Source organism: Pyricularia pennisetigena (genome assembly GCF_004337985.1).
Source record: "Pyricularia pennisetigena strain Br36 chromosome Unknown Pyricularia_pennisetigena_Br36_Scf_15, whole genome shotgun sequence".
In the NCBI taxonomy this organism is placed as follows: domain Eukaryota; kingdom Fungi; phylum Ascomycota; class Sordariomycetes; order Magnaporthales; family Pyriculariaceae; genus Pyricularia; species Pyricularia pennisetigena.
In genome coordinates, this window is record NW_021940927.1 from 197,326 (window position 1) to 210,310 (window position 12,985).

Sequence of the window (12,985 nt, forward strand, 5' to 3'; positions counted from 1 at the left end):
TTGATTTGCAGGACTAGAAAAGGTAGCAAAGTGCGGGGTCAATCGTCGCTTGCTGATGATTAGGCTGTCAGTAGCAAAAAACCACAACGAATGAGCATCCGATTGCCTTGAGTTGGCCATGTTTTCCTTTATTCTTTTAATTGCCTTGCGTTCACACTGGTTTAACCCTCAGCTGGTTTATATCTTCTCGGCTTTAGCAGGGATGAAGAAATCGTGCATTGGACGGATCATTTCTTAGCCTGTAATCTCATGTAAGCGTCATCCATCTTAGGGTAGCTGGGACTCTCTGTTCGAATGTGCAACGAATCTGCTTTGGTCATTGATAAAGTGCTTTTCATTCCTCTGCGCTGGAAAGGCACGCATGATGCAATCAAAGAGCGACATCGCAGAGGCTATGAGCTGACAAGGCATCGATTGATGCGTGGTGTTACCCCCCAGTTGCTTGCAAAAAATGCCGACCCATAAGCTACTATCTAGAAACTAGCCCCATCAATGGACCTGTAGCAACGCATCACATACGGAAAGCATGTGCGGGCAGCCACAACGCCCCTCCCCATGCCCTTGCCACACTGTTACCTGTTCACTAGCATCGACTTGCACCATTCCCGCATGGAAAAGATACGTCCGCCGCTGATAATTGTAGTTGTTGCAACCCAAATTGAATTCATTCGACCAATTCCAGCCATAGGATACTTCCAGAATTCGAGTCCCCGGAGACAAGCGTAGCATCTGGTCCGAAAATTGCCAAGCTGTCAGCGTAATTATATCTGGTTCAATCAGAATCTCCCTTCATCCCCCGTGTTTTCTTCGTTGATGACAAATTACACAGTCTTGCCGCGCAAATTTCGCGCGTATTTGTTTTGAGTCGCCCATATCCTGTGTGTCTTCCAATAATGACGTTTCTTTTCTTTCTTGTCTTCCGTCTCTTCCCATGGACAATCCCTTTTCGGACATTTTTTATGTTGGCGCACATAAAGTTCCTAAGCTTGACGTGATGCGGGTGAAGTAACTTAGATTCAAATTATAATTGAGCTAGTTCCTTTTTGTGTGATGATTTATTGCAAGGCTACAGGATAGCACTCCCATAGTTATGCCAACTGTTACGACCAGGATTGGGGCCGACACTATTGGGCAAGAAGAGGAAGAAGTGTCGGGAACCCAAACGAGAACCACCGGAAAGTACGAACCGAGAAACAGGAACAGGAAGCTCCGAGTCACGTGACGATATGATAAAGGAACCCTATCCCGATCACCAAGCCAGCGTGATCACGATCACCGCCAAGGAAGTGATCAGCCCTAGTAGGGATCACTCAGAGGTGATCGTGATCACTTACACGAAGTGATCACTAGTCTATATAAGAGACGCTCATTACCATGTAGATAGAGTTTAGCTCAGGATTGCCTAGCAGCAATCAAGCTCGTTATACAATCGATCATAACTTCACCCCAGTCATTGAGAAACCCAGTTACCCAGACAGACGCTCAGTTGCTTCAACCCACTGTACTTTACCATAAGAACAGGTTACCCGATACCTTGATCGTAGCATTTCATCAGTCTAGTCTTAACAACATAGACCCCACAAGTGCCCTTGCCAAACCGCCATACTCCTCCAAAAGCTCCTGAAACTCCTTAATCTTCCACAAGCCTCCACGTTACAAGAAATATAATGGATCACCATCTGTCTCAGCTTTTCGGGAACCAACTCTCCATAGCAAAATCGTACCAGTGCCACGATGCCGTTAAGGTTGTTCTTAGGTATCTTGGACTTGACCAAAGCTTGGTGGAGCTTTTGCAGTGACACGTCCATCAGTCGAGTGATTCCATAGCGATCTGCTAGGACATACACTTGGCAATGGTGAATGAGTATATCCGCGTCCGGCCCGCCTTCTGTATCAAATGTGCCGTTTTTGGTGAAGCCGGAAAGGTCCATGCGCCATGACCGTTCAAAGTCATCCCATAGAATTTCTCTGTTTGTTCTTCTCTTCATGGCCGTGTATGCAGCAACAGTATCTTCACCCCATTCATATGCGTTCTTCCTTTTGCAGCATCTGCACTTTTTGCAACACTTTTTGGCTGACGCGAGAGAGCCCCAACTGTCGACCCCAAAAGGTTCGACTAACCTCTCTTCGTCTGGGTCCAAAATTTCAGGTTGAAACTGCTCGATTTGGGTGCATTTACCAAACTGAGCTTCAAACGCGTCTGCCTTCATGGGACTGGTGGAGACTTTTGATGCAGGCGAAACGAGCTGCTCTGGAGTGTCATAATCTCCGCTGTAGACAAAGTGCCAAAAGCTAACGAAAGTCAGCTCGTTGACGTCATCCCATTCGACCGATTGTTCAATTGCTTCCTTGAATCCCCCTTCTACCAATGCCTTCAAAACAGCAGATTGGTGAGCGATGAGGTAGGAATGTATGGTGAACTCTCGTTTCGCCGGGCCAACGATAAAGCGGAATGGACCAGACGTGGCGACACTGAATTAGTTTGCGATTAGTTTGGGCGAAACACCTATGTTCTCAGTTAACTTACCTTTTCTTCGAAATGCTCTCCATACCTTCCCAGAATCTCACACTCGGGATGGACCAAATATTGTGTAGAACTTGGAAAGAAGGTTATCATATTGCTAAGTCGTGGAAAATACGTGGAAAATACGTGGCAAGTGTTAGAGGTGCGAGGAGCAATTTGGTGACCCGACATATACTGTGTCGATTTCTACAAGTTTGTAGTCAACCTTCTGTTTTTAGTTTCGCTTCCATACTAAGTGGGATTTCTTGGGTGGGATCTTACCAGGGAGACTAGCCCCATCGAGGGAGACCCGAAACGTCGCAGGGTCGATGGCGAGGAGGCAAATAAGCCCAAGCAAATCTTGCCGTCACCCGCGTGTGTAAAGCAAACCATCGCTAGCGACCTGTACGTCGCCTACACCGACCGGAAAAAAGGCTTCCTAGGGTGTACGGATTCTACCGCTAATTGCCGACAGCAGCGATCCCGGCCTGTTTCCGGTTGGTAACTTCAGACGGTATTGCCTTCAAATCTTAGTAAACTTAAAGTTAGCGGGAATTTCGGCACTTATACTCTCGCTAGTAAGAGTCTATTTTACCCCAAATTTATCAATCCTCAACTTTTCTAATTGCCAAGTTCAAGTCCGAGCTACTGTTTTGCTGTGGTAAGAGGGAAAACTCTAAATTTTAATTAAATCGGCGCCGGACGAGCCTATTTAAAGTCTTTTCAACAACATTCATTATGCGCCACCTTCCAGACCAGACTGACTATCGAAGTTCCATAATTTAACTCATATACCATGGACGGCTCCATCTTCGCGTCCCATTTGAGACTTCAATCAAAGTTTAACCATTATACGTTAAAAACAGCCCACTTGTCAAAAATTTATAGCATTCGCTAAAACGCCTCGTCTGGAGTGCTTTAGGGTAATGACACCATACTTATCACTACAAATCACTCCCGGTATGCGAGATTGGTTAGCCCGATAATTACATGATCGCCATCGCCACCGCATTCGGGTTGCTATCTAAAAAAGAGATTATGGCGCCTGCTTGTTATGGTTCGTATTAGTGTTGAGGCGGCTGTCCAGTAGATTGTACACCTCGTCCCATGTTTTGTGCGGGCCAATATGGTTTATATGAAGTTCCTCCGCATGGCTAGAAAGCATGTCTGGGAAAACCACATGGTACTGGCTTTTGTCAATCTGCAGCCAGTTGCGATAGCAGAAAATGTTTTAGTTCTCAGGATATATGTGCGCACGTTACGGCTGTGCAGTGAGTCACTGCTAGCGCGTGCATGCAGTGTGAAATAGGGGACAAAGAGATCTGATCGGCGAAGCTTTTGCTTCCTGTTGCAGCAGGCTGCCTTATCCGTACGTAACAGCACTGTTATCCTAACCCGTTCTTAGAGATGGTTTACGTCAAGACATTGGCTACAATACCCACAGCCTCCGACCAGACATCGACCTCCGCCATAGGACTTCGTTGGAATCATGCGGTTTCTGCTTCCAGAACTCGGGAAATGCGCAGGGCTAGAATTGTAGCCGCCAGGGCGACGTGGGAGGAAAGCTATACCACCAACGCTACCACACGAGTGATTTGCTTTGCTGTTTTCATGTTTGGCTGTTTGTTCTTGACGTCGCTTGTTTGGGTTTTTTCTTGGCCCGTTTTCACTGGTTTCAACACTGTCATCCCCCGCGATAACTTTCTTGGACGTTTTCACAGCCTACGTATTGTTGTTAGTTAACTTCTATACGTGCGCCCATGATCCTGGAATTATTCAAGACAAACACCAACCTAAATAAAAGGTTTTACCTTGTCACAATCACGTATCTGGTTCTGAAATTTGAAGTAGTTAGCAATGTTTTACAATTTCTCAATTCCGAAGTGGAGAGCAAAGATCAGCAACTAGTGACAGTGATGCTGTACTGAGCACTTGCCTTACTCTGGTCAACCCTCGGAAAGTCGTTGGGCTGCACCTCATCTTTGTGCTTGGGCGAGTCCCTCCAGTGCTGCTCAAGTGAAGACTTTGCTGTAAAGCATTTTCCGCAGCTGCAGATAATGGTGGAATTTCCGCTTCCCTGCGCCTCCTTTGAGTCTTTGCCCTTTTGCTTCGGCACGTTCATCTTCGAAATTAGAGATAGTTGATAGTTGGGGAAAATGAGGCCGTCTGCTGTTTATCAGGACCCGGGCCATATCAGGACCCGGGCCACTTTTTCGGTCGGTCCAACTCCCAACTTCAATTGCAACGCCAGCATTATTTATTTTACCTCAATACAATCGGAAATAGATATATCAGACATTTCTGCATCCTCCTGACACATGCGCGCATTATGTCCTGTATTGCCGCAATTACCACACCGTCGTTTAGTCACCGGTCGCGCACTTTTCCCCTCCCCATTTGTATCTTCTTCCTCCTGTACCGGACTATCCGCATCCTTTAACTGTAACAAATTTTGAACCTCCTGTATAGTAAATGACCCTCCTTCGCGAATACGTGTTTTTTTGGCCCTCCGTCGCTTACTAAGCGCTTCGTTGGCCTTCCGAAGGCTGCGGACCTCTGCTGATAAAAGCGTAACTTGGTGCGCCATTCCGTCCATACCTTTTGCCAATCGCTTTACTGCTTCAAAAATTGGAGTGGGAGAGCTGCTTTGATGACGATTTATTCGAGTTTTAACAAGCGTTGATTGACAAATAGCTTCTGTCGGGTTATGCGGCATTTGAGAAACCCAAGACTCGGTGGTGGGAAAGGTAGGCTCTTTGGGTGAAGGCGTCCGTAGTTTAACATCCAGTTTAGATATAACCGTTTCCGGGTTATGGGGAATAATTCCGGCTCCTCGAAAACCCCCAGCTATGTTTTCTTTTGTTATAGACTTTTTGTAGGCCGCTGCAAAAGCCAAAAAGAAGACGACTTTGCTGATGTTAGTGATGTGGGCCCGGATAAAATCGTTGATTTCTTGACCGTACGCCCGCTTTAAAACACTAAACACTCCGACGTCAAGCGGTTGGGTAAGGTGAGATGAATGAGCAGGCAGGCAAAGCGGAATAATATTGTGATCTTTGCAATAGCTTTCGAATTCTGGCGACTGGTGGCTAGCATGCCCATCGAGTACCAACATCCGATATGCGCTTTTTGTCCGCGATTTTGTATGATGATCGAAATGCCGAACCCAATCCAGGCCTGTTTCGTTGTTTGTCCATCCGTTGGGGGTAGTTTTAATGCGCCAAAATGCGGGAAGACCACCTTCTGTATACCAATTCGCGAGATGGTGGACGCCTTTAACGATGAGATATGGAGGCACATCGTAGCCGTCGCCACTGATGCAGCAAATTGCAGTCGCCCATTCTCGATTGCCAGGCTGTATTTTCTTGCTTCTTCCGCGTCTTTCGGACCCAGTCACGACCATATGTCCGCAGATTTGGCCCATCATAAAGCCGGTTTCGTCGAAGTTGTAAATGTCGCAATCCTGGATGCCGTATTTAGCTTTTGTATTGGTTACCAATCGAAACCACGCGTTCAACGCGTCAGGATCTTCGCAAAGGGCCCTCTGGAAGTCGTAGGCGCGAGAGAAACGCGTCTTTAGCTCTATACGTCGCTGGACAAAGCGATAAGCCCATTGCTTACCGACCGGTCGCGCGTCCCGCGCAGCGAGTAAATGGTCGGCCATTGCGGCCACATCAGCGATCTGAGGCGGAAATCCTCGAGAGTCCAGGTCCAGTATATACTGGACTATCACCTCCTCTTCGCTTTCTGTCAACTTTTGATTGCCTGGCCGACGGTCGGCCAAAGAAGCGCGACCATTCATTCTGGCTTGGAGTGTTGATCGCGGCACATTATAGGTTGCAGCGACCCGTCGAATATTGGGTTTTTTTTTGCAGATCGAAGCTCAATAAGCGCTAAATTGATTTGCGCTTCTTGGTTTGACGGTTCCATTGTTGGTGGTGGAAAAAACACGTATTGAAGAGAAAGGATGGTTCATGTTGGAAAAATGGCCCGGGTCCTGATATGGCCCGGGTCCTGATAAACCACGTTAACTAAAGCCTGTTGGTACTAGGAAGTATTGCAGCGGCTGCACAAAGCGGCATTGGGAGTGTGGTCACCCCCTCTTTGTTCGCCACTTGTCAGAGTGCAGCCATGGGAGGTTACGGCGCGGCGACTGTACTCGGGGCGGTCCAAGCTGTAGGCGGAGCCGTCACTGCGTTAGCTACAGCTTTAATCTTGAGGATGGAGTCTTGGGTGGCTGCAGACTGTACATCGGATTTATATTATCATGAAACAAGTCAAAAGTATGACCCAAGGGGAGGAAAGATTACAAAGTATGTGCAATTGGAGATATTAGCAACATCTGGTGGTTCCATTCCCCTTGTGCTCTTTGTTCTAATTTCTTTGCTTTTTCTGTTTCTCATGAGTCTTTGTCCATAGTTGTGCACGGTTGCATGCCTTAATTATAGCTCATAAAATACTAACGCACGATTATAATGGCTATTACCATAGATTAAGTTCTTTCGGGTACTTATTCAAAACTTCAAGTTCGTGTACAATTCTCTGTCCTTATGTCTTAAATATATATATTTGGACGCTATTGGTCGTGGGTCATCCAAAGACGATTTAAACAATGGTGATTTTAGACTAAATTGTCGGCTAGCTGTAACCGAAATTAGAGGGGTAAATTTGTGAGCAAACATCCCTTTTCTGGATGCAAATGCAACTCATGACAAAAAATGTCACCAACACGGTTTGGATAAAGGTTCATGCGTTCAATTCATCAATTGAGCGATAACCCACGTGACTGTTGCACGTGACTCACCTGGCCAATTGCGGGTTTAAGACGGAAGGACGTTCAGGAGCTCACCTCTAGACAGTTTCATAAAACACGCAGAATATTACCACTTTTACCCGTAATAACGTCTTGTTGATCGATCGATCTACGAAAGGCCTATCAACAATCTTGATAATTTTCACTTGCAGATTTTCCCGCTAACCGCTCGATTTAATTATGTCAAATACGATCAGTACAATAAGCAAAAGTCAGGGAGCTGAGGTTGGGGACATGCGGAAACAGCGGGAAATATAAGAAACGGGTGTTCCCCAGATGTTCCGTAAAGGCACCGTGCCCATAGTTTAACAAGTTTCTTGGTGCTAAATTGTTGTTAATAGCTTTTGAAGTACATTGGAGGTAAAAATCTGAACGAGGAAAAAACATGATAGCCCCATCAAGCTAGCAGATCGATCTGGGACACCATCTTAATTCACCCTAAAACTCCTTCAAACGCACGAGCCAAAGCAGGTTTGCATAAGTTTATCTCTAGCTGGAGGCATAGTCCACTAGTTATTTGATGCTATTGCCAACTGCAATTAGCAGCAACGCAGCTGTAGCACAAAGCATCCAAATTTTGGTAGTTGTCATGATCTTCCCCAGATCATGCCGAGCCTCTGGAAAAAGCTAAACAGTGATCCTTTGGGGACAAACCCGGCATAGGTAGATTGCCACCACGCCGCAAATGAATCTGCGTTTGAGTCAGCCCATAAAGATTCAAAAACTAAAGATTATACAGATTATTTTTACCAGCAACGGGTTCCAGCTCCGCAAATCCAAGGGCTTCTACAGCCCACGGTGACACGAGCACCAGCACGCCGACAGCGACGATGGTGGCAAAGCCAGCGGTAAGATACGGGTGATCGTGTGGAAAGTCGAAATTAGAATGCGTGGCTTCTACAGCCTTATCAATAAACTCGCCCAAAACTGAACCGATCATCTCTCGGCCCTGTGTGATAAGTGCTTCGAGGCTGGCGACAATTGCGCGGGCGATACTCTCGGTCCAGCCTTGGCTGCCGACAGCATCGTTAATTTGGCTTCGCAGCATCGGGCCATCCTTTTCAGCGGTGCGAAGAAGCTCGACGACCGCGTTTGATATTCCTTGGGCGGAGCGAACGGCAGAGATGTTGCATGGCTTCTCGTGGACATCGAACAGGTAATCGTCTTGTTTTATGCTGCTAAAGCAGTTGGCAAAAATGCTGAGGAGCTCCATATTGCTAGAGTGACAGGGTTGGTTTTAGTGTGGTCTATGTAAAAGCTCTCGGTCCTTTCGTTGGTATTGAAGACTGGAAGTAGGGTAGGCGGGGAAGGCATTTAGTATTAATGGCCGGAAGGTGTTTTAACAGCCGGCTTTAGACGAAACAAGGCGTGACCTAATTGGTATACAGGGGGGAAACGTCTGGCCTATCGGTTAATGGCACTAATTCATGTACGACGTGGTTAGCATTTACTCAGATTTAGAAGTTAATTTGTTTACCTCGCCCCTGTAAGCCAATGAGTAAACGCGTTGTAGAGGTTCACTAGAAGAAACTTGATTACAGCGTGGACCAACCCACAGTCAGATAATAGCTTATAGTTTAGCCAATATCTGCCAAGATGTATCTGATGGGCAAAGCAAAAGGTGACGAGTTGGAAATCATCTCACCACAGCCAGTTCCTCGGAGGCCACAGTTATAGACAGGCAGGATGTAAAAAAAGGCCCCCAGACCTACCCCCAGAATCACGACTCGGCTCCACGCCGAGCCAGGGATCGGACAAAGGGTCCACTATCCCCGAATTTAAACGCGTCTCTCCAGCGCGTCTTTGATTGTGATTTCTCTCTTTTCTTCAGTTTAGAATTCTCGTTAATAGCGCCTAATACACTGAGGTTCTTCAATGTATGACTGGCCGTGACACAGGAGACCTTTGTTACCTGGTCATGACAATTGATACAGAAAACAAACAGTCATGTGGGAAAATAGAAACGTCAGATTATATTTTTTGAGCAATTTGTCTAATTTTACTTTCCGGAGACGAAACTAAAAGCATATGAACTTGGAAGTTGTTGGCTGTTAAACTAGACTCACGTCTGCCAATGCTAACGTTATAATTACCCTGACTAATGTATCTGTCAGCACCAGCAAACTTCTGTACCGTGCGACTTCATAACCCACCCCATCCAATATAAAATTTTGACAAAGCAATTCCCGCCCAACACCATACAGTACCTCGGTAGCATGAGACTGATGTGGTCAGAAATAAGGATGGCAACGGTTTGCGACTGTATGCATGCAAGTTTACCAATTGCGACTAATCGCAGCTCATTGGACTGTCGCGGACGCCTGGTCCGCCCCATACGACCCACTGTCACCATGCAACGCCGAACCCCGCAGTTTGCCGCCCCAGGCCCTCAAATCAGATTGCGGTCTTGCTCCAAACCGCGGAAACGGCGGGCCTCTGGATAGCTGAGAAAACACAGGCCGGGCCGCACGGAGCACCGGCAACGCCGGTTCTCCGCGCATGCAGCCGCACATGGAGCATCAAGGTGCACTATCTAAGTCTACATGAGTCTATATAGCGGATCAATTGTCACGGGCCGGGCCCGGGGCGATGTGGAGGTGGGTGCCTGCTGCGGCCCTGCAACTTATATTCCTGCAGAGGTATGACCAACCTGCGGCGCCTTCCGCCGTCTATTCGTGCGCACCGTTGCGCGTGGGGGTGTCCACTAGGGCGGGTTCGATGCGCTTTCAGCGCGGAGGGAGGGTAAAATGGCCAGTAATGGCTGCGAACTCCCCGAAGGCCCGCGGGTTCCCCAATATCTTGTGTAGGTATTCTTGTCTGGTCTGGTCTGCGTGTTTGGCCGCCGAGTCGGGCCGTTGGGCCACTTTTTCCATAGTTTGACACTGTTTGGGCAATGGACCAAATGGTCTGGTGCTGTGAAATTATCGCACCAAGGGCATTGCGTTTTTGCGCCCTGGTGAGCAAACCGGCCGTGGTAACCTCGGAAGTTCCCGTAACCTGTCCGCATAGCTACTTAATGCCCCAAAATGCGTTGACCGAGTTAGTTTGGTTCCTTCGTTGGGCTATATTCCAATTTCCACCAGTCATATGCATCGGACGGTTTCCTGGCCTGCCAATATCGCGCGCTGGCCTCTCGGGCTGCCTTTCGAAGCTCGGATCGGACGCCGCTGACGGTCGCCCCCTGGGTACGGGGGCCAGCGTCCGCGGGCCCTTTCGCGCCTGAATCTGCTAGGCGACCTGCTTTCTCGTTCCCTTCGATTCCCTTACGCCCCGTGCACCATCGTATGCGGACGCTAACGCCTTTGTCCTTCAGCTCCTCCACGAGTTCGTGAAATCGGATATAGGCCCATTGCGACGACAGCGACACAGATCCTCTCAAGCCCCAAATAACGGAGGCGCTGTCCACGCATGCCTATATTGTATTTCCTGGTTTCGCAGCGGCTGCCTCTAAGCCGCGCAATGCCCCGACCGTTTCGGCGTCAAAGACGTGGCATGGCCCGCCCAAGGCTGCTGAACCTTGGGCAGTAATTTCGCCGTTGCGGTACACGATAAACGCGTATTCTGCCAGGTCTATATGCCAGAGGCTATTCGCTCATGTCAAAAAGGCAGTAAACCACCGCCCTCAAGGCGAACAGCCACTGAAGGATTTGGCAACATTGCTTTAGAACGGCGGCTGATATGCAAAAGGACAAGGAAAGTTTACAAAGGCCGAAGCGCTGTTCTTGAAAATTACGCAAACTTGCAAAGAGAAAAAGAGGTCGAAGAGCTAAATGTAGGATTTTTGGAAATTCGTAAAAAGAATCTTTGGCGTCAGAATCTCTTATTACGTTATTCCTCTATCTGAAAATGCGCCGGAGCAGATGCCTCAGGACGACATCGTCTTCATCCAGATTCTCAAGCCGATTATGGTATATCTTCTTCGTTTCAATAGTGTAAGATCGCAGATCCTCCAAGCTTGCAAAAGTTTGGACCGGCTGCACGTCGTGCCCACGCTGCGCCCGTGCCCATTCGATCAAGTCGACAATATTGACATAGATGCTTCGCACGGCCTGTGATTTTTCCAAGAAGGAATTTCAGCATAAACCCAACCCTAGCACTACTGTTTTCCTTTTTTTTTTTTCTTTTGGTGAGATTTCTACAGACGTCACTCACCCTCTCGCACATCTCGCACGTTTGCGGCAGTGGGTTGACGCCAATGGCGCGGCAGAGAGCGTGCCACGCGGCCAGCGAGTTTCCCGAATCGTACCACATGCGAAGCTCGCTCTCAAGCGCGGCTTGGTATCTGACCCAGGCGTCATCAGAATCGGCATCGCCCCTGCGCCAGCCTTGGTGCCTCCGTAAGCGGTTGAAACACGCGGCCGGCGGCTCAGAAGGGTCGTGGTCAAAGGTTGTGAACGAAAGAAAGAACTGGTCGAGCGGGGTCCGAGGTTGCTGCTGCCGCCGGTGGTGGGTCACAGATTTGAGAAGGTGCTGCTGCAGAGCTTCGTTGCCGTTGAATTCTCGATTACAGAGAACGCAGTCGAAAGATGCAGCGTGCGCTTGAGAGTCACGAATATGCTGCTGCAGCATCTCCTCGCTGTTGAAGGACCGGTCGCAGATGCGGCAGTTGAACAAAGACGAATGTGAGCGGGGAGAGCTTCGGGTGTGCTGCTGCAGCGCCTTCTCGCTTTTAAATGCCTTCTTGCAAATTTCGCAATTGAGTGATGATGCGGCGGCACGATGCGAGAGAGAGTCCTGGATGTGGTTCTGCAGGTCCTTGGTGTTGCTAAACTTGCGATTGCATTGGGTACAATAGATGGTTTTGCACGCGGGCGAAGGCAGCGTGGTCACTGCTGTAGTTGTTGACATCTCGATAGTACTAGCGAGGTTTTTTGTTGGGTTGAGTTGAGACGACAGTGAGGTTTGAGCGCTGGCGAGACCAGTCCGTGTTTTGTCAGTTTTGAAACTGGAGAATTGCACGAAAATTGAACAAACTGAATTTTATGAGAAGTGGAAAAGTGTGGGATACTATGCGCAAGGCGTAGGTATCTATATTGGTAATAGGTATCGGTGTCGACAACACCAAGTAGAAAAAAGCTAACAACATGCCATACCAACCAATTGGATTCTGGACGTTGAATGCTAAAAAAATCAAGAGAGGGGTCTGTTTCATTGCATCAGTCTCCCCTCACCCGCGTCACCACCAAACACGGCAAGGTATGCATGCGGTTAGGTCTTTGTGCATACGATATTTCCTACCCTCATCGCTTTCATCTGCCATGCAACCCTCCATCAACAGGCTTTCCAGTGACGAACTTACGCCCCGCGCACATGAGAAATCCGGCAGGTGGACGTCTTCCAGCGACAATGTTAGAGAAATTCCGACAAACCTTATTATTGCATAGACAAAAAGTGCTCGCGCAAAATGATGACGTCTCGCTTTCGCGAGAACAGTGTATCCGTGACGAGGCCGGCCTGACCGCTGCTCCAAGAAGACGCTTTCGCACTGTTGATCAACAGCCTTCGGGTCATAGTGCCTTACCTGTGGCTGGTCGCTTCTTGCTACACAGCAGGCCCGACGACACCGAAGAAAGTCCGTCGAAAAGCGTCTCGGAAACTACGCTTCCCTTGTCTTATCCGTCAAAATCGCGTGCGGCCCCTGCGCTTATATTCGACCGATTGCCCCCAGA

At 48.3% G+C, this 12,985-nt stretch overlaps 3 protein-coding genes across 3 annotated transcripts; all 3 read right to left on the minus strand.

Moving 5' to 3' along the window:
* Positions 1 to 1,598: 1,598 nt before the first annotated feature.
* Positions 1,599 to 2,550, minus strand: PpBr36_11248 (uncharacterized protein; the record flags this gene model as incomplete). Its single annotated transcript, XM_029898350.1, has 2 exons — positions 1,599 to 2,271; positions 2,528 to 2,550. Coding segments are annotated over 2 exons (696 nt in total), but the record flags the coding sequence as incomplete, so codon positions are not given.
* A 1,774-nt stretch (positions 2,551 to 4,324) lies between these two features.
* Positions 4,325 to 4,625, minus strand: PpBr36_11249 (uncharacterized protein; the record flags this gene model as incomplete). Its single annotated transcript, XM_029898351.1, has 2 exons — positions 4,325 to 4,332; positions 4,445 to 4,625. The coding sequence occupies 2 exons, from the start codon at positions 4,623 to 4,625 to the stop codon at positions 4,325 to 4,327; spliced, it is 189 nt and encodes a 62-aa protein (XP_029743383.1).
* Positions 4,626 to 11,152: 6,527 nt separating this feature from the next.
* Positions 11,153 to 12,164, minus strand: PpBr36_11250 (uncharacterized protein; the record flags this gene model as incomplete). The annotated part of the gene is made up of 2 exons (XM_029898352.1): positions 11,153 to 11,365; positions 11,469 to 12,164. 2 exons carry the CDS (start codon positions 12,162 to 12,164, stop codon positions 11,153 to 11,155), a joined length of 909 nt encoding a protein of 302 aa, XP_029743398.1.
* Between the last annotated feature and the right edge of the window lie 821 nt (positions 12,165 to 12,985).